Genomic DNA, 25,067 nt, shown 5'->3' with positions numbered 1-25,067 from the left:
TCTGACCTATCCCACCATCAAAGTCATTGCCATTAAGTGATGGGAGCTGCCTTAACTTTCTACCACCTGTGAGAACCATTCAGGATAGGAACTTCCTCCTGAAGGGCAAAGAAAAGATTTCCTCTCTCCCTGCCTCCCTTCAGAGAGGGAAGGCCAGAGGCAGGGAGCTAGAGACAGCAAATAAATGAGTGAATCCTCGCAGCCCTTCGCTGATGGTGCCACCTTGACACTGACTCACCTTTCTGGCTCCATGGGGAGAAATGGGAAGAATCCTAGAAGCTGAAGGCTGAATGTAAGGAGAAGGAATTGAAAGACTGAGGGAAAGGGGTCCAGGACTCGACTCTCTCTGAGACACAAGAGCATCCATGTACACACTCATCTCCAGAAGGCAAAGACTGCTACGTGTTCACATCCAGAAGATTCACACGCCCTGTTAGTCCCTCCACACAGGAAACTCCCTCATCTCATCCCCCCACCCCCAGCCCTCAGCTAGAGAGCATGCGCACAGGCACACACATGCATACTCAGCTGTTCATTCAAGCACACACATTGGCAGACTACAGACCCATGCACACACACACAGACCTGGAAGGTGTTCACCCGGGCACACACAAAAAGGATCCAGAGGCCCGCACCCAACCTAAGGACCAGCCCAGGGCCCTGGGCTCGCACCTAGAAGTCATTCATACAGTCAGTCGAGGCAGATGCACGTACATACCTAGAGGACACACCCGGGGAGCCAGCCAGTACGCACACACGCATCAGGAAGTTCCCACAGGCACCCAGCCAAGGACGCGGACGCACGCCTAGGGAGCGCTCGTCGGGCCCACGCGCACACGCACGCACACACACACACACCCCCGGCCCGCCTCCCCGAGGTCGAGGCGCTCCTGGCGCCCTTCCAGGCTCGTGCGGTGTGATCGGCGACTCAGGGCCGCGCAGGGTCCGCGCGGGAGCTCAGAGGTGCGGCCGGCATGGAGACGCTGTTGCTGGGCGCGGGCTTGCTGCTGGGCGCCTACGTGCTGGTCTACTACAACCTGGTGAAGGCCCCGCCGTGCGGCGGCCTCGCCAGCCTCAGAGGCCGCACGGCCGTGGTCACCGGTGAGTGCGGGCGGGCGGGTGGGCGGGTGGTCGGGCGGCGGGGGCGGCCCGCCCTGCTGAACTCGGCTCTTGCCGCCGCCCGCAGGCGCCAACAGCGGCATCGGGAAGATGACAGCGCTGGAGCTGGCGCGCCGGGGAGCGCGCGTGGTGCTGGCCTGCCGCAGCCGCGAGCGGGGCGAGGCCGCCGCCTTCGACCTCCGCCAGGTGAGGGCGGGCGGGGATGCACGGGCTGCGGAGGGCCGAGCACAGCGGCTCAGTGGATCTAGTCCGGGAGAGGAAAGTGCGGCTCTGTTACATTAAGTGCAGGGTGCGGGGGGGTGCTGAGGTCACGCAGGGAAGGGGTACCGGGCCTAAATGGAGCAGCGGGCTTCCCGAAGGAAGTTTAAGATGTTTAGGGGTCAGTAGGAGTTTGGATAATGAAGGACAGCAGGGAGCAAGAGAGCGGGTCTGACTTGAGAAACTAAAAAAGTTTAATGAGGCTGGGAAGAGGGGCAAAAGAAGGGGCTGGAGGCTCTCAGCCAGGGCCAGGCCCTGGAGACCCTAATAGATCCTACCCAGGAGCTTGGATTTTATAGACTGTAAGGGTCCTCTGCAGGCTGGACCACATCAGAACAGCCTTCTGGAACAAACCCCTTGGTGGCTGCCTGTTGCCTGGACTGGAGGGGGCAGGGGTGGCTGGGAGAAGCCGATGAGAAGTCAGTTGCAGATGTTAGGGTTGGTGATAATGAAGGAGGGAATGATAATAGCAGGTAGGTACAAGTGCTGACTGTGCCAGGCACAGTTCTAAGTACTTCATGTTTGTATTTTAATCCTCACAATAATCATGAGACAGGTACTATTACTATTCCCATTTTATAGTGAGAGAACTGAGGCCCAGAGATATGAAGTATCTTGCCAAGATCACACTCCAGGAAGAGTCAAAGTCAAGATTTTCAACCTGAGTCCATGCATTTATCCACTACATTCTAATGCTTTGGGGCACATCTTAGTAATAATAGGAGGTAGACTCGCAGAATTTGGTGCCTGGGGAGAGGGAAGAAGAGGGAGGATCCCAGTGTCAAGCCCAACCGTTGCCACTCCACAGGCGAGTGGGAACAATGAGGTCATCTTCATGGCCTTGGACTTGGCCAGTCTCGCCTCCGTGCGGGCCTTTGCCACTGCCTTCCTGAGCTCTGAGCCACGGCTGGACATCCTCATCCACAATGCTGGTGAGGGGCAGCAAGCCCTGAAGGGGGGCTTTGGGAGGTGGGGGTGCAGGGGCTGGTGGACATGTGGGAAGGATGCCCCCTACTCCCACTTCACAGATGGGGGCTCCCTCTAGAGTAGCTGCTCACGCCTAGCCCCTGCCCCAGGGATCAGTTCCTGCGGACGGACCCGCAAGCCCTTTAACCTGCTGCTGCGGGTGAACCACGTCGGCCCCTTCCTGCTGACACAGCTGCTGCTGGCCAGGCTGAAGACATGTACTCCCAGCCGCGTGGTGGTGGTATCCTCAGCGGCCCACCGGCGCGGGCGTCTTGACTTCACACGCCTGGACCGCCCCGTGGTGGGCTGGCGGCAGGAGCTGCGGGCATATGCCGACAGTAAGCTGGCCAACGTATTGTTTGTCCGAGAACTCGCCACCCAGCTTGAGGGCACTGGTGTCACCTGCTATGCAGCTCACCCAGGTGAGGCCTGGCTTTTTGGCTGTTCCTGATTACCCCTCTCCCATCCTTGCCCCCTCAGCCTCTCACTGAGCTACAGGATCTCAGAGCAGGAAGGAAGCATGGCCCAGGGAGAGACCTGCCCCTCTGCTGATCTTGGAAACAGGATCTCCTAGTCTGGGTTCTTCCTCTCATGCCACAAACTGGGACACTGACCATTGGGTGCAGAATGGTCCTCACCCACAGGAGCCATCCATACTGACTGAGCTGACGATAACAACAATGATGATAATGATGATGTTGGTAGCAAATAATTATTAATCCACTCAAGAGGCATTTACTGAGCACCAATGACATACCAGGCATTATTCCCCATGCTGGGGATACAGCAGTGAACAAAGACCTACCCTTGTGGAGTTTACATTCTCGTGTTGGGGAGGGAGACAGACAATGAGTAGATATATACAATGACAAGTGGGGATAAAATACTATAGGAAAAGATAAAACAGGGTAAGAATGCCAAGGGCCAAGGAAGGGGTGTTATTTCATCTGTGGTTCCCAAGGAAAACATATCTGAAAAGGAGACATTTGAGGTAGAGGCCTAAGGAAGTGATGGAGTGGACCATGTGGCTCCCTAGGGAGAACAAGATTCGGAACCAAGCAAACAGCAAGTGCAGAGACCCTGAGGCAGAAGATCCTGGTGTGCTTAAAGAAGAGCAGAGAGGCTGGAATGGCTAGAAAAGAGCGAGAGGCCTAGAATGACAACAGATGAGGTCATAGAGATGCCCTGGCTCCTGTAAGGTCTGAAAGTCCTCATTAAGCACTTTGGCTTTTACACTCTAAGATAATTGGTGATATTAAGACCCATCCCTGCCTTTGAGAAATGGGTCACACCAGGATAACAAGATCTGCCCTACTTGTATACTGCATTTTAGGTATTGTTCACCTAGGGTCATTAATAATTATGATGACAATTATAATCACAACCAACCTTAATTAAGCCTTTATTATACCTATATCCCTAATGTCCAAAACAGTGGTTGGTACACCAGAGGTGCTTAATACATGTTTGCTGGACTAGGGCTTGAGCTAGAAGAAACAATGGAGACTGAGAATTATTTCAGTAGGGCACAGCATGAGCAGCATCTGGGAGGTGGGGACATACAAGCAGTTTGGATGGGTGGGGGAGAGGCTTCCTGTAGGAAATTAGCGAAGTCACTTTGTGGGGGCCCAGAATGCCTGGTAGATTCTATGCTGGCTCCATGGAAATGGGCTCTGTGCCCCACTCCCCTATTAGCCCTGTTCCCACGGCCCTTACTCTGGGTCCTCACCCATCTTCCTCCCACTCCTTTCTTTCTCTCTGCCCACAGGACCTGTGAACTCGGAACTGTTCCTGCGCCACGTTCCGAGATGGCTGCGCCCACTTTTGCGCCCACTGGCTTGGCTGGTACTGCGGGCACCAAGAGGGGGTGCCCAGACACCCCTGTATTGTGCTCTACAGGAGGGCATTGAGCCCCTTAGTGGGAGATACTTTGCCAACTGCTGTGTCGAAGAGGTGACCCCAGCTGCCCGAGACGACCGGGCAGCCCATCGACTATGGGAGGCCAGCAAGAGGCTGGCAGGGCTGGGGTCCTGGGAGGATGCTGAACCCAATGAAGACCCGCAGCTTGAGGACCTAGGAGCCCCATCTTCTCAGGGCAGCTCCCTCCCTGAGAAGCCCACAGTTTCTGAACCCTTTCCTGGCCCTCAGAGCTCACCAGGCTTGTCTAAGTTTACACGCCGAATTCCAGTTAAAGCTGAGCCTGAGACCCAAGTCTCGTAACTCCCAGACCAGGATGCTTTCCACGGCTCTCTGTAGTCCATGAAAACCCCAGCCAGGCCATGCTTTAGGCACTGAGGCGGTTGAGGTTTTTACCTCCATTCTTCCTTTCTGGGGCCTCAAGCTGTGTCCTGGACAGCCCTGTTCCTGGTGGAAGGAAATAGTGGGTGATTGCTTCTTCCTGAGGATTACAGTGACCCTAGAGTCAGGGATGGGGGTGGGGGGTAGTGTGCCGGGCACTGTACTTTGGGGAATTTGAATTTCCAGGCCCCATCCTCAAATTCTGATCAGCTCCTGAATCAGAGCCTGGGAATTTGTCATTTGATACACTACCGGCATTAAAATTACTGAGGGCCCTCTGCAACCATACAGCTGGGAAGTTATAATTAGCCCCATTTTACAGAGTGGGAATTAGGCTCCAGAGATAAGGGACTGACTCAAGATCTCACCGCTAGTAAGAGGAGGGGCTGAGATGTGAACCCAAGCGGTTCGGCTCCGAGGCCGGTGCTGGATGGTTAGGCAGGGCAGGACAGCTGTCATCGCGGCAGCCCGTGGGAGCAGAGGGAGCCTTTCCCGGGTGCCTTACGCTGGGCCGGCGAACTGGACCTCCTTGTGGCAAGGCGGAGCGACTGCCGAGGCGCGCGCGTCCCTGCCGCACTCAACATGCCGGCCCCGCCCTCCGCCGCCACACTTCCGGCGGGGCCGCGACCACGGAGGGGCGCGGGCGGGCGAGCGGGCAGCCGCTGGGGGTGGCGGGATAGGTTGGGCGCGGCCGGCGGTGCGGGAGGGTGCGGGGTGCGGGCCCGCTGCTGCTGTCCAGCTCCTTGCGGTCCCCGAGGCCCCTCCGTCCCACCGGCGCCATGGGCAATTGCCACACGGTGGGGCCCAACGAGGCGCTGGTGGTTTCAGGTGAGGGGACAGCTGGGGAGGGTGTTTGGGGCTGGGAACTGTGCCTGGGAAGGTGAGTGAGGAGGGGGCTCGGAATGGGGTGCAGGACTAGAGAGGGAACCGGGTTGAAGGGCTGGGCCAGGGAAGAGGCTCAGAGGGTGGAGGGCAGTGCCGAGGTTGGGGGGGTACGAGGCTGGGGGCGCCGTGTGTTGGGCCTGAGTCTACTGCACTTTGCAGGGCGCTGGTCCTGGGCCGCACTTGAGAGGCTCCTTCCCAAAAGAGTCCCCCGTACTCACACTCGGTACTCCGCGCCCTCAGGCACCCCCTCCCCCTCCCGCTGCTTGTTTTCCCGTGTTTATTCCCTCCTTTCTCCGCCTCCTTTCCAGGCAGAGCCTTCCCTCTTCTCCGTTATGGGTTTGGGCCCCCGAGCTGAAGCCGTGAGATTCTGGAGGGAGGGTACCGGTGGTTCCGGGACATGGTGGTTTGGCTGGATCCCGGCGCCTGGAACTGAGACCCTCTGATATGGGTCCTTTCTTGGGGCACAGTCAGATCCGTTAATTCCGAGCAGGCTGGGGCTTGCCAGTGTTTCCTGGCATTGCCTGCCCTGTGGATGCTTGTGGGGCCTCTACAGGTTGGGAAACCCGGCTCTGGGCGGTGCAGCTCTGGGTTGCAAAACCCTGTGGGCTCCAGAATTTCTATGTAGGTGCTGCTTGGGAACTGCAATATTGGGAGGAGGTGTGAGGGTGGGGAAGAGGCCTCCTTAAGGCAGCTGTGTTTTGGGGTGTCATGGGGGTGTGTGTGACAAGCCTTTCAAGCCACCAATTTGTGCAGCTCCCTGGCTGGGGAGGGCCCTGCTGCCTGACAGCTGGGCAGTCTGTAGCTGCAGGAATCCCTAATGTCTTCCCACTGTCAGTGCCAGTTTTCAGTCTGTGTGCAGAATTTTCAGGGCTGAAGCAGGGAAAAGGAGGTGGGTTCACAACGGCTTGTAGTTGCCCACCTCAAGGGAGGTGTGATAATCTGCAAATTCTCACCCCAAAGCGTGGCCTCTAGCCCAGTTTGGATTTCAAACTCAATCTCTGCCCCAAGACAGGAATTTCCCACTTACCTGAAGATTACCAGAGATTACCTTGGGGTCAGGAATGAGACCTCTAGCAGGCACCACTGGGGCCAAAAAGGCTCCTCTAAGCCTGGGTGGGTCTCCCAGCCCCCATCTCTAGAGAAGGCTTTTCAAAACCAGAATCGGCATCACGCTTTGTTTTTCTCATGGAGTTTTTGCAAGTCCAGACTCGGGACTGAGGGGACAGAAGCTTCAATTCTGACGCTGTGAAAAGTCCTGAGACTGAAGGGTCATAAGAGCCCCTGAGTTGGGCAGCCCTGTACGTTCATTTCTCTGGACCCTGGTGCTCAGGCCAGAGGCCAGTCACGCTGCTTTGGGGGTGGGGAGAGGAGGCTCTGGCTGAGATCAGAGGGTGCTGGAGTCAGGGAAGGGCGAGAGAGGAGAGGAAGGGGTAATGCCTGGTCTACTGGTAGCTGGCATTTGAAATGGGCAGGCTGAGATGCAGTCCCTATTGCAAGTGGACTCAGAATATCACAGCAACCGGTACCAGCCCTGCCGCCACCTGGCCGCCTTCTTACTTGAGCCTGCATCTCAGCCCAGGGGCATCTCTCTCAGCCCATTTCAGAAGAAGGCTGCTAATCTCGCGGTCATCTTTTCTGCCTGGAAAGTCTAGCGGTTCTCACTCTAACCTCCCTCCTTCATTCTGTAACATAAAACCTTTCTCTCCAGTTCTACTTTCGGGGATTTAAAAGGCAGTCCAAACACCACACCTTTCACTCATGGTGAGAGATTTATTGTGTCAAAAGTTCTTAACCTGGGATTAGTGGATAGAATTTAGAGTTGAGTTGGTAAAGCTAATTATGTTTTTATTTTCTCTAATCTGAAATGAAATTTAGCATTTCCTAATATTATGATTATCTCAACAAATCATAGTGATATTTTCCTACCACACTGCAGCAGTTACAGGTATCTTGCATCATTACTACTTTGGAATGAAGCTAGTTATCAGATCTACTGCCAGATTTTATTATTTAAAGTGTTAATAAAGAAACACTTATGTTACTGTATCACACATTTGGTTGTTTTAATATTTTGATAACGTTCTATATAATTTGTTTCTTATTTATTTTATTTGGTGCCTTTATGAATGTTCTGAGAAGGAATCATTGGCCATTGCTAGACTACTAAAGGGGCTCATGGCTCAAAAAAGGTATGGACTTCTTGACTAAAAGGAAAAAGAAAGTGGGAGCGGGGCAGGAAGGAAAGGGGGTGATCCTAGGAGGGCAGAGTGGTCAGCCTCTGTCCGGGGAAGGGCTGGGAGAGTGAGATGGAGGTTATCTTGAGGTATTTTGTGGTTCTTCAGCTTGACTGAGGACAGAGCAAGGAAAAAGCAAGTTGGGTTGGAAAAGTGAGATAAAATTCGGAAAAACTTCAGGTCTCAAGACGTGTGGAATCTAGGGAAGTCGAAGAAGCACTTAGAGAGTCCTCGCTTGGGAGCAGAGCTCAGGCTGAGAGTGACCAGGAAGTTGGGAGGAGGATGCCTTCCCGGCAAAGAGGCTGCTGGGACAGGGCAGCCGGACATCTCCGGCTTCCTATTGTTGCCACCCCTGGGAATCTGGCCATGTTTCCCTTGGCCAAGGCCCAGCCTGAGCTGTGACAGCCTGCTCCCAAGGTCAAAGAATAAATTAAAAGTGAAGGGTGGACACCCAGCCCTCCCCACTACCCCACCCCACTCTCCCCACAATGTGCTGAGAAGCCCACTGGGGCTGCGTTGAGGCAGCCAGGCCCTGGCCCTCAGCAGGCCAGAAGAGTGAAACAAGCTGTGATTTTTGACACTCTTCCAGTTTCATGGTTTGGGTTTCAGCAATCTGAATGGTCCTCAGAGGCCTTCTCCTATCCCACCTCCCAGGGCAGACAAGCCTGCAGGGACTTATCTTGAGCAGCAGCCTGTGGACAGAATATTTACATTCCAGAGAAACAGAGTTTTCCTCTCCTTGCCCCTGCCCCACCAGGGCGCTGCTCTTTGCCCCCTGGACCTCTGGCTCGGCTAATTGCACACTGTGCACAGCAGACTCTGGAACCAGCTTGGCTGCCTGGTGAATAGTCTCAGGCAGCAGCTCTGCAAACTTACAAGCCCACCCCCCTCATGGGTCTCGTCGCCAGTTGGCTCTTCTCTCCGTTGTTCCTGTTCACCATCCACCAACCGGGACTCCGGAGCTGCACTATCCATTATGGGACCTACTAGCTACCTGTGGCTATTTAAATTTAAATGAATCAAAATTAAAAATTCAGTTCCTCAGTCATACCAGCCACATTTCAGGTGCTCAGTAGCCACATGTGGCCACCATATCACCCAAAATGGACGTAGATCATTTCCACCACCGCAGAAAGTTCTCTTGGACAGCACTGCTCCACAAGTTAGCCCAGGCGCGCGCTCTCTTTTTCACCCTGCACATCAGCCACATATCTTGCCTGGGTTGCTGCGAGGGGCTTCTGCCCAGTCTCCCTGATCCCAGCATCTTCTTCCTTCTGCGAAGTGGTGTTTCTAAAATGCAGATCTAACTTGTTGCTCCCCAGCGTAAAACCCTGCGTGGCTCCCCGTCGCTCACATGCAGAGTGAAGCCGAAGCTCCTTGGCCAACCCCTAGGCCACTCTGTCATCTGCCCTCTGCCCCCACACCCGGCCTTGTCTGCTCAGAGACACTGTAACCCTGGACCTGGGGAGGACACACTCTGAGGCTTTCCTGAAAACCCAAGTTTGTGAACACAGAAATGGTAATACCCACTGGCATTTGCCCATATCACACTTCCTTCACATCACTTGTTTCCTGTACATTTTCTTTGCACTACAAGTTAACGGCCTCCCTGGTGTTTACTAACGTTTCCTTGAACTTAATGAATAATTTTGGCATTAGCAGGACAGTTCACCGTAGTAATTTCAGGAACTGGTTTTTCTCATTTCGGAATAGAGAGGATTCCGAAAATGTTCACAACATGGATCTGGGTCGTGGTTGAAGTACACATGTTGTTTAGCTGATACCGAGTTTCTAGGACTTCTTCCTTTTTAGGCCTTTTCCCTTTCTCTTCACTTCTCCTTTTGGTGTCTGGAGTTGGTTTTTCTTTGGAGGTCTTTCCTTCCCCATCCCCTCCCACAAAGAGGAATAAAGTCAACCTGAGAGCTCTGGGAGTAGAGAACTAGCTTCCGTGGGATGGGGCCCTCCTGGTGGCCCACCCCCGTGTCCCCTGTGTCCGTGCACACCTTGACAACAGGCCAATTGCGTGATGTTACAGTCAACTCCACCTCCCTCAAGAGAGGAATTATATTTTTATCTCAGTATCCCTAGTGCATAAAAATACTGTTTCTTTGTTGAATAAATTAATGGAGAGTTGAATGGAGAATGGAAGCTTTGCCTGCCCACCCCTGCCCACTGACCTGTTCTGTTGTCTGGAAGCACATTCAGAGCCACTCCCTGGATAATATTTCTTCTTTCCATGACACTTTCTTATCTACCAAACTATATTCTAAGACCTCTCAGGACAGGGAGAACGTGTCTCCCATTATGTGTCATGGAGCCGCAGCACCTGGCACCCAGCAGTGGGTGTTGTCAAGTCTCAGGGCCGGGGGAAGGGCCAAAGCTGCCATCAGGGTTGGAGGGCAGACAGGCCCAGGAACTGACTGACTGGCCGTGGTTTGCTTTGCTCCGCAGGGGGCTGCTGTGGTTCCGACTACAAGCAGTACGTGTTTGGCGGCTGGGCCTGGGCCTGGTGGTGTATCTCCGACACTCAGAGGTAAGGGCCTGGGAGCTCGGGGCCCTGTCACTCTGGTGGGCAGGGGAGAGAAGGGTTTCTGGCGTCCCCTCTCCTCCCCCCAGGTTAGCTCGAGCATCTGCCATTTGTCACGTTCCATCCTGGGGGTGAGGGCCTTTCAAGTAGCAGGCGACATGGGTTTCATGGCCATAGGAGGTATGCTCCTCCCCCCACTTGGGGTCTTTTTTCCACCGGAAGCTGGCATCAGTTTTGTCCCAGAGAATTCAGGGTCATGCCAGTTTTCCAATTCTAGCTCATAAGAGTCTTAATTCTACCCCTGTTTGGACTGGGTAGAGGGAGGGAGGAAGAAGGAAGAGGCCACGTACACACAGCCTTACCTGTGCAGGCCCTGAGATCATTCAGGCAGGAGAAGTGGGCAGACACCAGCCGGGGAGAAGTTGCAGAGAACGGCTGTGCCGCTGGAAGGGGCTCTGTGACAGTCTGGGTTGGAGATAAGGGGTGGCGAGCTAAGGATTGGTACTAGGGCCAGGCGAGGCAGGTCTGGACCTCCTAACCCAGTCTAGAAAGACTTACTAGAAGAGGGGAGATTTCATCTCCCCAGGACGAGATGAGGCATACCAGCCACCTGTCCACCATCGCCCCTTCTTGATAATCTGGGGCTGGGGGAGGGAGAGTTGAGGGTGTCCAGATTCTCCCAGGCAAGCACCCAGGCAGCAGGGACAGCCAAGCGGTGGTGTGGGCATGTTGCCGAGGGGAGGGAGGTGTCATCCTGCAGGGGAAGCAATGGAGATTCCAGTGGAACTCCCCCTCTGCCCCAGTCAATAGATAGAAGCTCCATGTCTGCACCCAAGCTGCTAGGGCATGGGCTCTGGGAGGCTGAGGACATCTGCCAGGGTGGTGGGTTGAGAAGGATATCACGACTTCTTAACTTCACTGATTTCCCAGTAACACCCTCCACTCTCCCATCTGTCCCCTCTCTCTGTCCTGCCTGAGTTGAGGGACCCTGCAGAACTCTTCTGGTCCAAGGCCAAAAGTGCCAGAGAGTAAGCCACCCTGGCCACAGCTTCCACTCAGGAAGTTCCTGGGCACTCCCCAGTGGGCCACTTGTCTGCCCTAAACCTATGGGCAGTCCTCGCCAGAGACACGGCCACCTCCCCCACCCCCCATGCAGCCCCAAACAAGGGAGGATCTTGACCAAACACCTTCACTTACAACCAGGCCCAGCGTGTTTGTGACTTGCCCAGAGAACTCTCCAGTGTGGTCATCCAGGGCTGGGGTCACGTTCCTGGTCCCCACCCCGCCCCCTCTTCATGCTCCAGGAGCAGATCCCCAGGACAGCAGGGAGGGACCACCAAGGCCCTCTGCCAGCAGGTTGGGAAGTGAGGGGTGGAGGCCCAGGTCACTGGTCCAACTCACCGGGTCGTCTGAGCCTACAGCCCCTTTCCCTCTTGGGCCCTTTTCTGGTCCCTACCCCTCCCCTTCTCAGGGGCCCTCTGGGCCGTGATCCACAGGCTGGCAGGTGCCTCTCAGGTCAGAGCAGAGGCCTCTAACCTGGCATGGGTGCTCAGTCTCCCCTTCCCAGGTGCTTTCCACAGCCACCCTACGTCACCCACCCTCTGGGGCAGCCCTTCTCCCTCTAGGCTCAGAGCCACCCCTCCTGCTCCACTTGGCTGCCACGTCCTGTACTGTCACGAGACCCTGATGCAGGCAGCTCTCCTCCCTTCCCCAAACTCTTCCTCCACCCCCGGCATCTGAGCTGCAGCCTTCCGTCTTCCGTGCCTCCTTCCTCACCTCCCTTCCTCCCCCCCATTTCCCCTCTCCTTCTTCCCCAGAAGAGAGCTCGGTGGGTTCCTGTCTCAGCTGGCCCAAGGGTGCTAATGGTCAGGGCCCGAATGAAGGCACCCTCTGCATGTCTGCATGGCTGGAGCCCAGGGCTGGCACAGTGCAGGGGGCCCCTCCCAGAGCTGAGTCTGCTGCTCCCCGTTTTCCCCTTCCCCTGAGTCCGCCTGCCGCTGCTTCAGCCTCAGCCTCTGCTCCCTTCATCTGGTTAAGGAAACCTTCCACACTGTCCCCAGCCTGGCCATTGTCCAGCCCACCTCCCTACACACACACACACACACACACACGCACGCACGCACGCACGCACGCACACACACACACACACACACACGCACAAACGCACACACCGCCCTCGGGAGGCCCAGCCAGGGTGGCCCGAGTAGCTTTGAGGTGCCTTGTTTTCTTTGCCATGACTATTCGCTACCCATGCCCGACTTTGTAAATTCCAAAGTGAATTACTCCATCATCTCCCAGTTGTCCCTGCGACTGTTCTTGCAGGGGCAAACTTTCTTCCCTTGACTTCCTTGACACTGCCTTCCCCCTGAAATCAGAAAATCGCCAAGTTTATTTTGGGGCATTCTGGCCCTAAATTGCCTTCGTAGCAACAAGTAGGACAAACCTTGAGGGTTTGTGTCCTGAGCAGGATTCTACATTTGCTGTGGCCCATTAATTCCCAGAATGGCCTCCCCCTCCCAATTTCTGGACTTGCAGGTTTGCCTGTGTTTGGAGGGTGGAGCCGAGGCAGAGTCCCCAAGATTGTGCCAGGAATCCCCTGGGAAAGTGAGATGGGCAGCCCGGCCCTCCCAGCCCCAGCCATGGTCCCGGGGCATCGGCAGGCTTCTCCCCCAGCCCAGCAGCAACTCGTTCAAAGGACACCCAGGGCTAGAGGAGAGACCCAGCGGCCTCAGGCCCACGAGGGGCACCTCTCCCCACCTGGGCTGAGCCGGCAGCAGGGGGGTGGAAGTACTGAGAGCACCCCGCCCCACCCCCAGCATCAGATGTCCATGCTTGTCTGGTAACCACTGTGTGTGTTTGCTGTGTCCCCTCCTGCCCCTTCCTGTCCCTTCCTCTCCCTACCCCCTGGCTGCTCCTCAGACTGTCTCTGGAGGTTATGACCATCCTGTGTCGCTGTGAGAATATTGAGACGTCGGAGGGGGTCCCGCTATTCGTTACAGGGGTTGCACAGGTAATAACCCACCTGCTTCCTCCTCTGTGTCTAACCTTCTCTCTTCCTGCACCTCTGGGGCCTGGCAGGCAGGAGCCAGACGGACGCCCCTCCTGAGGGTGCCCCCCTCCCCTCTGCTCCCACCCTCTGTTGCTCTGGTGCAAAGGTGGCCACAGGCAGGATGGATCCCTGCAGATCCCCAGGCCCCTCTGCCTTCCCACTGGGGCTGTGAGTGGGGAAAGAGCAAGGGATTCTGGATCTCCTTAGGTGGTGAACCCGAATGGGGAGCAAGCTGAAGCAGAACAGATGTGGAAGACGCAGTCCCTTAGGTGGCAGGGCTGGGCCGTCCTGGCGGGGAGGGCACCATGCCAGCCTCTTTTCCAGCCCAACTCTCCATGGCCAGGCCCCAGCTCTCCTTCCTGCAGGACCTGAAGGCGGGTCCCTTGTGCTCTTTTCACCCAGCCCCTTGGCTCCCTCGACAACTTCGGAGGGTAATCTCCTTGACAGCTTTGAGGGAAAAGGGCCTTGTCCTGGGTTCATGCCCCTAATTCTTTAGGAGCCCTTCGAGCAAATCATCCCTGTCACTGGGCCTCAATTTCCCCGTCCAAGAAATGGGGAGTATCGTGCCCTCTCTCTGCCTTGTAGGGATATTGGAAAGGCAAGTAAAAATGTGACAGCACTTCGGGATTTGGGGAAGAAATAGGTTCTAGAGAAACCCAGGCTTTATTGTTAATGCTGCCTCAGGTTGAAGAGCAGGTGATCCTGGGGGTCTAGCCCTCCAACACCCCCTGCCATAGCCAGGGAAATCTATTCCAGGGCCTGGGTATTAAGTGAATCCAAGTGCTTTCTCTGTAATGTGCAGGTTCCCATCTTCATTGCTTCATTCACCAGCTCATTCACCTTCTCTGTTCAGGGCCCTGGGGATGCAGCAGTGAATGTGCAAAAGTTCCTGCCCCTTCAGAGCCTGCATTCCAGTGGGTCCCCAGGCTGCAAGAGACCTGAATGTCATCTCACCTGTCCCCTTCCCTCAGCCCTAAAGAGCCCTCAGCCTTCTCGGGCAACCCCCCCCACCCTGACTCCCTTCCTCGCCCATCCTGTCACCTCTCATAGGAAAGGGACTGTCCCCACCCAGTGAGCCCTTGTAGCTGTGGGAGGGCAGGTTCAGTGCAGAGACCTGAGGAGGAGCTCAAGCACCTTGTATGGAAGGGTGGGGCTCAGGCCCCCCTCGGCAGCCCATACAAAGCAGCCCTACCCCCCTCCAAACCCACTACCCTACTCGAAACATCTGCAAATGCCCAGATCCCTTTTGAGCTGGGTGATTGTGGGCCCTTGAGGAGTCGATTGTCTGGGCAGAACGGCTCTTTCAGAGGGTAAGAGCTCCTTGGCCAAGAGGTCCGGGTGGCCCCAGCCTGCATTCCCCACGTGAGCTGCCAGGGCCTAAGACCCGAGGGAGGGACCCGCAGGGCTTCCCCGGCAGGGCAGGGACAGGATCACGTCCTTCTTGGTCCAGCAGTGGGCACACTCCCAGGATGCCAGGTAGAGCTCTCCAGGCAGTCTCCTAGGAAAGGGGTCTACCAGGAAATGGGTGAGGACACCCAGGGTGTCGGAGGGCATCCATGGACAGCCTACACAGCATGCCCAGAGAACCAGCTCTTCCTTCCCATGCCAGGGCACAACGACAGCTCCACCAGGACTCTCCCCGCCCCCACCAGCCCTCCAACCACCCCCAACCACTTCTTTTCACCTTCTTCCCCCACTGCTCAAGCCAGGCCGGTGTGAGGAAAGGAAGCTTGTGCTCCTGTGTGGCAGCTGACAGGCCTTCCCCTAGCACCATCTGCCCCTGCCCTGCCCTCCCCACCTCCCCCCCCAAACTCTCACACTAAACCCTCTTGGAGAGCCCTCCCCCCACCTCCTCAGCAGGACCCTCGGCCCTTGCCCACCGCAGCAGTGAGGGATTGGACCCTTTCCTCACGCCCCCAGGCCCTGGGCCCCCAGACCCATGCCCCTGTTTTGCGTTTCTTGGCAGGATTTCCCTAGAGATTATGACGTTGCAGCCCCGCTGCGAGGACGTAGAGACGGCCGAGGGGGTAGCTTTAACTGTGACGGGTGTCGCCCAGGTATAGTAACTCAGCAGCCCCTCGCATGTCTGTTGAGCTGCCTCGTCCCCTTGCTGGGGTCTGGGGGGAGGAGGAGAGGACGGCAGCCAGGGGCAGTCTCTCTCCAGCGCCCCTGCCCCCGCCCCCCCCTCCCCTAAGAGGGTCGTCACCACTGGAACACGCTCACTTGGCCCCCTTGGCCGCCTCCAGGACTAACCAACACCCCTTCTCTCCTCAGCGGGCCCGCAAGGGACAGAACCAGCACTAAGGCTCCCGTCTCACTAACCCCCCTCCCCGTTCTTTGCAGGTGTCGGAAATGCTAAGCCCCAGGATCCAGGCCGCCCCTATTCTCTGGGGAGAGTGGGGGGTGGGGCCCCGAGGGAGAGGCAGCATCTGGCCGAGGAAGGTGGGCTTTGGGGGTCAGGGCCAGCCTTACAGTCCCAGCTAGGGTGCTGGGTGAGGGCCTTCCTGCCCCCCTCCACCTCTCACGTAGAGGGCAGCGAGGTATGACCCTGTCATAGGCGTCTGGGAAGGGGGTGTTGGCTGAGCCCCTTAGAAGGGGAGGCAGGAGGATGCCCTGCCTCACTTGCTTCCCTCTAGACCTGTCTGTCTGGACTCCCTTTCTAGCCTGTCTGTGTCCTACTGCTCACTCTCCTTCTTGCAATCTCTGCCCCTCAGTCTGAGGGTCTCCCACATGTGTGGGTGTCCCTAGGGAGCCTTCAAGGCAGCGGTTGGCTAGTGAGGGAACAACAGGCTGAAAGGGTCGGGGGGACGAGCCCCAAATGCCCAGGAGAGAGGCCAGGTCAGAGCCTGGGGCTGCCAGTGAAGATGCAGTTTCTTCAGAGTAAGGAGAATTCCTTACGCAGCTGCCTCCCTTTTAGAGGCCTCAGACAGGCTCCTCGTGGCCCCGGCCAGGGCCTCCAGGTGTGAGAAAGGAGGGGAGGGGCCCAGCCACCAACCTCCGTACCTCTGGGTCTGGGGCCTCCATCCCCCTCCCGCCAGCCTGGCTCAGGCATTTCTGTGATCCGGCAGGTGAAGATCATGACGGAGAAGGAGCTCCTGGCCGTGGCCTGTGAGCAGTTCCTGGGCAAGAACGTGCAGGACATCAAGAACGTTGTCCTGCAGACCCTGGAGGGGCACCTGCGTTCCATCCTTGGTGAGGCCCTGCCCAGCCCGGGGACCCCACCACCTCACTGCCTTCCAGGAGCCTTACAGTGTCCCGTACCCACTGAGCCAACCCAGGGCCAGGGAGGGTGCAGGGCTGGGCAGGGAGCCTGTCAGTCCCCTCAAGGCTTTAAGCTGAAGCCCTATCCCTCAAGGATTTCATTTCAAGACTCCAACTGACTTGAATAAAGATGAGGGCATTGGGGAAGGGGAGTCGCCAGTCTGGGTGGACCCTTGGTGCTTGCTCAGGACACTTAGTCTTCATCCAACAGCAGGAAGATCTAGTTAAGAAGAAACCCCAGGCAGGCCCAGCCTGGCCTCCATGACCCCCGCCCCTTGCCCCCAGACCCCTCCTTGCACACCGCCTCTCTTTCCCAGCTGGCTAGGCCCCTGGGGAGCCAGCTGTGCTCGCTCTGCCCCCAGGCACACTGACCGTGGAGCAGATTTATCAGGACCGGGACCAGTTTGCCAAGCTGGTGCGAGAGGTGGCAGCCCCTGACGTTGGCCGGATGGGCATCGAGATCCTCAGCTTCACCATCAAGGTGTGGTCTGAGGGGAAGGCTATGTCCCCTAGTGTCCATCTGAGAGATGGGAGCTTAGTGGGAGGGGACCTTGGTGCCTACGGCTGTTCCCAGGGGTGACTCCACTCCCCTCCCCAGGATGTGTATGACAAAGTGGACTATCTGAGCTCCCTGGGCAAGACGCAGACAGCTGTGGTGCAGAGGGATGCTGACATCGGCGTGGCCGAGGCCGAGCGGGATGCAGGCATCCGGGTATGTGGGCTCTCCCCACCATCCCCAGGCACGGGGACCCCAGGGGTGGTGGGACCATCATGCCTCAGGGGACCCTCAGCACCTGCCCCTCCTGCTTCCAGGAAGCCGAGTGCAAGAAGGAGATGCTGGACGTGAAATTTATGGCAGACACCAAGATTGCCGACTCCAAGCGAGCCTTTGAGCTGCAGAAGTCGGCCTTCAGTGAGGAGGTCAACGTCAAGGTGAGAGGCCGAAAGGCATCCTGGCCTGGAGCTCAGGGCTCTGGCTTGATGCCCAGCTTCTGACATGCTGACCACTTGCCTCCTACAGACAGCCGAGGCCCAGCTGGCCTATGAGCTGCAAGGGGCCCGCGAGCAGCAGAAGATCCGGCAGGAGGAGATCGAGATCGAGGTCGTGCAGCGCAAGAAGCAGATTGCGGTGGAGGCGCAGGAGATCCTGCGCACTGACAAGGAGCTCATTGCCACCGTGCGCCGCCCGGCCGAGGCTGAGGCCCACCGGATACAACAGATCGCCGAGGGTGAAAAGTGAGTGCTGCCCCGGTGCCAGAATCAGGGGGTGTTGGGGGCCCACAGCCTTCTCTGCCATCAGTGTCCTCCCCGCACTCTCCTGACACAGCTGGAAGGGATGCCTCTCCCCAGCTCAGTTTACTCACTGTGAAGTGGAAATGAGGACTTCTCCCCCAGAGGCTTGTTTTTAGGAAAACTAAATCAGACCAAGTCTGAGGGCCTGGCATGGTTCTTGGCACAGAAGGCACCAGCCTAGTCCCCTGTCCTCCTTGCAGCTGGGAGCTGGTGGCCTCTCCCACACCAGAGCCGGAAAACCAGGGCACCCCCTTCAAGTGTCCTTCACCCTAACACCTGCCAGAGTAGAGGGCTTGAGGTCTGCTTGCTCCCAGGCAAGGCTTGAGGGATTCCTGGTGCCTCTCACTGACCCTGCCTGGCCTGGGCTCCCCCAGGGTGAAGCAGGTCCTCTTGGCGCAGGCAGAGGCTGAGAAGATCCGCAAAATCGGGGAGGCCGAGGCGGCAGTCATTGAGGCAATGGGCAAGGCAGAGGCCGAGCGGATGAAACTCAAAGCCGAGGCCTACCAGAAATACGGGGATGCAGCCAAGATGGCCTTGGTGCTGGAGGCCCTGCCCCAGGTGAGGCTCCCACCCCAGCCCTGGGCCCAGGTGCTCTGCCCAGGGGAGGCTGCCCGGCCTGGGTTCAGGATCCTGGCTCGACCAGCTAGGCTGGTGCCAGAACTCCAGGCCTGGTCAGTAACTCAGCGACAGGCTGGCTGGAAGGATTAAATGGGGAGAGCACTCAGCAGGGGGACAGGACCCCTGCAACAGGCATAGGCTCATCCCTGGCCCCATGGGTTTTCAAATTAGGACCAGCCCAGGCTGTTTTGGGGTTTGCTGAGGTGGGGAAGGCCAAGCAGGTGGAGCCAGGGCACTAAGCATGCTCTCCTCCCACCCTACCTCCTAGATTGCTGCCAAAATCGCCGCCCCACTGACCAAAGTCGACGAGATCGTGGTCCTCAGTGGGGACAACAGCAAGGTGACATCAGAGGTGAACCGACTGCTGGCAGAGCTGCCTGCCTCTGTGCACGCCCTCACAGGCGTGGACCTGGCTAAGGTGTGTGGCTCGCTGCGGCAGGGGTCACCTGGGCAGCCCTTTTGACTGCCCTGGGCCAAGTGGTCCTGGGCCCTGAGCCAAGGCCTCACTGGGATCTCCCCATCGTTGCAGATACCCCTGATCAAGAAGGCCACCAGTGCGCAGGTGTGAGGCTCCAGCAGGCCCATGGCCTTCGGCCGCCTCCGGCCCCTCCCTCCAGCACCTGTTTTAATTGCACAGGGACAACGGGAACGTTACTGACTCTGGTGCCTTATTTTGTAGGGACCAGGAGTGCTGTGTGTTCAGGCCATCTCTGTCTGTCCTCCCTCCTCTTCCTCTCCACTACCCCACACCCCCACTTTCACTGCCATATTCATCTGGTTTTTTCTCTTTTACCTTCATCTTCCTGTTGGTCTCTGTCCGTCTGTCTTTCTCTCTCCCTCCCCCACCCACTACACACATCATGTAGTTTAAGCTGAAGATGTTTGTTACAATCACTGTCTGTCTGCGGGGGGTGGCCCTGCTGCTCCTCAGAATCCTGGTGCCTTGAAGTTTTCCATGCATCTTTCCATCCGCCCTGCAGCCCTGACCGGAGCTCAGCATGGGTGCGGGGGTTCTGGTGGGTCGGCCACACTCCCGTCTTCTGGCCTGGTCTTCCCAGCCCCTAACCCTGCCCCAGGTAACCCCCACCCTCACATGTTCTGGACCCTCTACATGTGAGTAGCCATGGACTGCAGGGCCCAGGACCACTGCCCTTCATTTCACCCCTTCCCCAGCCCAGGGGCACAGAGGCAAGGCCTCCTGTCTGCAGCACCTCCCTCAGTTTACTACTGCCGTAGGAGGTCCCTGCTTGTGCTCAGGGAAGTCTCCTGCTGGGTGGGTAGAGGCTCAGTCCCAACTCTGCCAAGCCTCTCTAGGATCAGGGTCTAGCCCAGTTGGGGACAGGAAAGTATGCAGACCCTCTTCCTGCTTGGGCTCCATCCTGAGTATCTACTGGGCAATGCCGTGTACACAGTCGACTGCTAGCCAGACCCCACACCCCTTGTGCCATTTTCTTCCTGGCTAGAGTGATAGGTTTCCAACCATGGGGAAGCCGCCCAGTCCTGTCTCCTTGCTGCAGTGGAGGCGGAAGAGCCCAGGGCCCAAATGTCCTGGCAAGGGTGCTTGGCTGCCCTACGCTCCCAGCCCCTCACCCCAGCCGTGCCCCAGCCTGTGTAGCTGTTTCTGCATGTGGATGCTGCATGTCTGGTCTGGGGCTTGGATTCTACACTGCCCCACTGCCTGTCCCTTCTGGTATAATAAAGATCTCTTATGCCTAACCCCTGCATTGTGTCTTCCATGAGAGGAGAGACAAACAAGAACCAGTTCATACACACACCACACACCACTCAGCACACACAAATCATCAGCTTCAAGCCAGCCTCTTCTTCCCTGCTCTAGCCACCCGGGGGCGCCAGCACACTGCCCGTGTCCCCCACAGCAGCCTAGGGCTGTAGACCCTGTGATTGGCCAAGGTGCTGGGGAGACCTGAGCACTGGGACACCTGGCTGCAGGGCAGGCAGAAGCTAGGGTGGGGAGGAGGGCTGCCAAGTTCACTGCCCCTCTGCCAGTCCTGAACCCCACTCAGTAGAGGACCCCACCTCTCAGGTTAAGAGTATGAACTCTGGAGTCAGGCTGCTTGGGCTTAAATCTCAGCTCGGTTGTTTATTCCCTGTGTAATCATGGGCAAGTAACTTCATCTTTTTGAGCCTCGATAGTCTTATTCATTTTACAAATTTATCTAGTGCTTGCTGTGTGCCAGGACAGAGTTAGATGCTGAAAGACAGCAGTGAACAAAACAAATCCCTGCCTTTATACAACACCTGACCTCCTAAGGGGTAGGAGGATGCATATTTGATGAAAGAAGACTTTGAGAATATCATGGGAATTAGCAGCCAGAGATGCAAACCTAGTCCCTTTTCCAAGCTAGCTACCAGTCAAGCAGCCTTCACAAGAGCTTACAGTAAGGGAGCCTGCATTATTCCATATTCACTCAAGGCAATAAAAACATCTGGATGTAGCACAGGTCCAGCGCTGGATTCTGAATACAATGAAGAGTTCAATGAAGACGAATCTCAACCTGATGAGGAACATCAGGACACTGAAAGTGATGATATGATCAAGAAAAAGACAAAATCTTTCAAAGCCTTCAAAATCAGAAGAGCATTGTGGGAAGATGGCATTGTAGGAAGCTCGAGGAATCAGTTCAACAGCTATTGAGCTGTCAGGAAATGTCTGAATCGACTGTTTTGGAACTCCAGTCTAGTGAAAACACTGTGCAGCATCCAGGAAAGAGCTGAGTAAGAGGCTGGTAAGTTGTGGTAAATATCAGTGACTTTCACTCTCTGTACAACTGCTGCCATCCCCCATCCCCCGGCTGTGTGACTGGCAGCAGTGCAGCTTCTGCATGTCAGAGTGTGCTGTAAGGACCTAGTTCTCCAAAATCTGGGTGTATGCTGTCTGATCACTGCTTTCAATCATTATTTCCGTTTGCTGGGAGGCCGGTTCTGAGAGCAGCCATTGTTCCAACCCCTCAGGCAAAAGCAGCAGAGGAAACTTAAAGGGGCAGTACCTTTTTCTTTTCTCTTTCTATTCCCTGTTTGGAAGCAAAAAAATAGCTTGGAAAAGTCACAACAACAACAAACCCTTGCAATCCCAGAGTGGCAGAGGTGATTTCCAGAGTTATGCTAAAAGAGTCCTTCAGGCTGAAATAAAAGGACAGAAGACAGTAACTTGAAGCCATAAGAAGAAATAAAGAACATTGGTGTATTAGGGTTCTCTAGGGAAACAGAACCAACAAGAAAAAATTGAAGAGGAGGGAAAACTACTTCACTCATTCTATGGGGCCAATATCACCCTAAGACCAAAGCCAGACAAAGATACTCTAAGAAAAGAAAGTTACAGACTAGTATCTTTAATGAATATGATGCAAAAATTATCAAAAAATACTTGCAAATTGAATCCAACAGCATATTAAAAGAATCATACACCATGATCAAGCGGATGTTATACCAGTTATGCAAGGGTGGTTCAACGCAAGAAAATCAATTAATGTAATATACCACATTAATGAGTCAAAGGGGAAAATCCCCATGATCACCTTGACTGACACAGAAAAGGCATTTGACAGAATCCATCATCCTTTCTTGATAAAAACACTTCAAAAGATAGGAATAAAAGGAAACTTCCTCAACATAATAAAGGGCTTATATGAAAAACCCACAACGAACATCATACTCAATGGTGAAGGACTGAAAGCTTTCCCTCTGAGATCTGGAACAAGACAAAGATGCCCACTGTCACCACTGTCATTCAGTATTGTGCTAGAAGTTCTACCTAGAGTAGTTAGGCAAGAAAAAAAAAATGCATCCAAATTGGAAAGGAAAAAGTAAAAATTTCACTATTTGCAGATGCTATGATCCTATATCTAGAAAGTCCTGAAAAATTGACAACAAAGCTGTTAGAGCAAATGAGTTCAGCGAAGTGGCAGAATACAAGATCAACACACAACACAAAAATCAGTAGTGTTATTATACACTAATAACGTGCAATCTGAGGAGGAAATCAAGAAAAAAATGCCATTTACAGTGGCACGTAAAAGAATCAAATACAGGTATATCTAGGAATAAATTTAACCAAGGATATAAAGGACTTACACACAGAGAACTACAAAACATTGCTAAAAGAAATCAAAGAAGGCCTAAATAAATGGAAGGACATTCCGTATTCGTGGATTGGTAGACGAAATATCGTTAAGATAGCAATTCTACCCAAAATGATTTACAGATTCAACACAATCTAATAAAAATTCCAACAGCCTACTTTGCAGAAATGGAAAAACCAATTGTCAAATTTATTTGGAGGGATTGTTTATAGACTTCAGATGGTTTCCAGGCTTTGTGAATATTATCTCAATAAAATTGCATTAAAAATGTATTTGGAGGGGTAAGGGGCCCCTTATAGCCAAAAACATCTTGAAAAAGAAGGACAAATTTGGATGACTCTCACTTCCTGACTTTAAAGGATATTACTTGAGGACATGCTGAGTGAAATTAAGCCATATACAAAAGGTCATATTTTGTATGCTCTCCCTGATATGAGCTAATTATAATAAGCAAACTCATAGAGTTAGAATGTAGAATACAGGTTACCAGGAGCTACACTGGGGGTAGAGAATGGGGAGCTGATGCTTAGGTTGACTGTAGAGGTTTGGAAATGTGTGGTGGTGATGGTAGCACATTACTGTGAGTGTAACTAACAGTGCTGAATTATGTATGTGAATGGGGTTGAAAGGGGGAAATTTGGGGTTTGTATGATACTAGAATAAAAGAAGATAAAACATGGGACCATATAATGGTGAACATAAGAATGTTCTCTCACGAATTAAAACAAATATGCGACACTAATACATGGTGTTAATAATAGAGTGGTATATGGGAGAAAATACACCTAGTGTAAATTAAGGGCTATAGTTAATAGTACTATTTTAATATTCTTTCATCAATTGTAACAAAGGTACCACAATAATGAAAAGTGTGTCAACAATAGGGGTGTATATGGGAACACTGTATTTTTTGTATGACTTCTCTATAAACCTACAACTTCTCTAATTTAAAAAAATAATTTAAAAAAATTATGCTAAGTGAAAGAAACCAGACACAAACTACTACATATTTCATGATTCCACTTATATGAAATGTAAATATAAATAAATATAGAGAGACAGAAATAGATTAGTGGTTATTTAGGGCTGGGGAAGGATAGAGGGATTGAGAGGTGATTGCTGAGGGGTTTTTGTTTTTGGAGTAATGAAAATGTCCTAAAATTGATTGTGGTGATGAAAGCACAACTCTGTGAATTGATTTTACACTTTGGATGGATTGTATGGTATGTGAATATATCTCAATAAAACTTTTTTTTTAAAAAAAGGAATGGAAAAAGTTTGAAGAAATGAGGCCATTTTACACTACTGACAGCTACTTTTTACTCACTGTGGTGCCCAGTCTAGCTGGCCTATAGAAAGCCTTAATTTTTTTCCATAGGAAAGATGTTTTAGCAATAATGGGATGACCTGGCAGTCCCATTATAAATAAGCAGTAGTCTAGCTGAAAAAAACAAAAAATCCCTGATTTTGGAGCTTATACTCAGGTAGGGGAAACATAATAAGCAATAAAAATTAAATATACAGTATGTGAGCTAATGCTAAGTTATTAAGGAGGAAAATAAAGCAGATAAATTAATAGGAAGTTTGGGGGGTGCTGAAATTTTAGGGTTTCCAAGGAAGGTCCCATTGAGAAGGTGGCACTGAAGAAAATAAAGGAGGGAGCCAGGCAGATATTTGAGGGAAAAGCATTCCATCCAAAATCCCTGAGGTGTCTGGCACAATCAAAGAACAGCAAGGAGGTCAGAGTTTAGAAGCGAATGAGAGAGTATTAGTAGATGACGTCTGTAATGAAATCTGCTTCCAGGTCACTTAGAACCCTATAGAATATATTTTGGCCTTTACTCTGAGATGGGAAATGTTCCAGTTTGCCAATGCTGCCATTTTGCAAAACACCAGAAATGGATTGGCTTTTATACAGGAGGGTTATTTGGTTACAAATTTGCAGTTGAAAGCCATGAAAATGTCCAAATTAAGACTTCAACACAAGTATACCTTCACCAAAGGAAGGTCAATGGCGTCGGGAAAACCTGTTAGCTGGGAAGGCACATGGCTGGCACCTGCTGTTCCCGGGTTGTGTTTCAGCTCCTCTTTCAGCTCCTGTGATTCTTCAAATTGTTGCTGTTGGGGCATTTTGCCCTCTCGGCTTCTCCAGAGCAAACTCTGTGCTAGCATTTCCAAGTGTCAGCAAAAGTCTGCTTTCAGTGGCTGTCTCCAAAATGTTTCTCTCAGCTGGTCTCTAAAATATCACTCTTAGCTGCTTTGAGCTCCTTCTGTCTGTGAACTCTTTTGTAGGTCTGCAGTGATTTAATGAGACCCACCCTGAATGGGTGGGGTAACACCTCCATAGAAATCATCCAATCAAAGATCTTGCCCACAGTTGATTGAGTCACATCTCCATGGAAATACTCAATCAAAAGATTCCAACCTAATCAATGCTAACATGTTTGCTCCTACAAGAC

The 25,067-nt window shown here is 53.8% G+C and overlaps 2 protein-coding genes across 4 annotated transcripts; both read left to right on the top strand.

The window, feature by feature from the left end:
• The first annotated feature begins 856 nt into the window (after window positions 1-856).
• DHRS13 (dehydrogenase/reductase 13) lies at window positions 857-5,260 on the top strand. The gene is made up of 5 exons (XM_037809443.1): window positions 857-1,101; window positions 1,187-1,305; window positions 2,186-2,309; window positions 2,454-2,765; window positions 4,112-5,260. The coding sequence occupies exons 1-5, from the start codon at window positions 975-977 to the stop codon at window positions 4,561-4,563; spliced, it is 1,134 nt and encodes a 377-aa protein (XP_037665371.1). The 5' UTR covers window positions 857-974; the 3' UTR covers window positions 4,564-5,260.
• Window positions 5,261-5,337: 77 nt separating this feature from the next.
• FLOT2 (flotillin 2) lies at window positions 5,338-20,224 on the top strand. Of its 3 annotated transcripts, none has more exons than XM_037809742.1 (11): window positions 5,338-5,469; window positions 10,212-10,293; window positions 15,303-15,393; window positions 16,405-16,528; window positions 16,960-17,078; window positions 17,196-17,309; window positions 17,411-17,530; window positions 17,619-17,833; window positions 18,265-18,448; window positions 18,777-18,926; window positions 19,038-20,224. In XM_037809742.1, the coding sequence occupies exons 1-11, from the start codon at window positions 5,421-5,423 to the stop codon at window positions 19,074-19,076; spliced, it is 1,287 nt and encodes a 428-aa protein (XP_037665670.1). In that variant the 5' UTR covers window positions 5,338-5,420; the 3' UTR covers window positions 19,077-20,224. The 3 variants fall into 3 exon arrangements, with proteins under 3 accessions (XP_037665670.1, XP_037665671.1, XP_037665672.1); XM_037809743.1 differs by lacking the exon at window positions 15,303-15,393 and adding an exon at window positions 13,207-13,297; XM_037809744.1 differs by lacking the exon at window positions 15,303-15,393 and having other exon boundaries at window positions 5,425-5,469.
• The last annotated feature ends 4,843 nt before the right edge of the window (window positions 20,225-25,067 follow it).

Source organism: Choloepus didactylus, chromosome 18 (genome assembly GCF_015220235.1).
Source record: "Choloepus didactylus isolate mChoDid1 chromosome 18, mChoDid1.pri, whole genome shotgun sequence".
Lineage (NCBI taxonomy): Eukaryota > Metazoa > Chordata > Mammalia > Pilosa > Megalonychidae > Choloepus > Choloepus didactylus.
The sequence above is the reverse complement of the archived record's forward strand: the minus strand, read 5'-3'. Positions and strand labels throughout refer to the sequence as shown.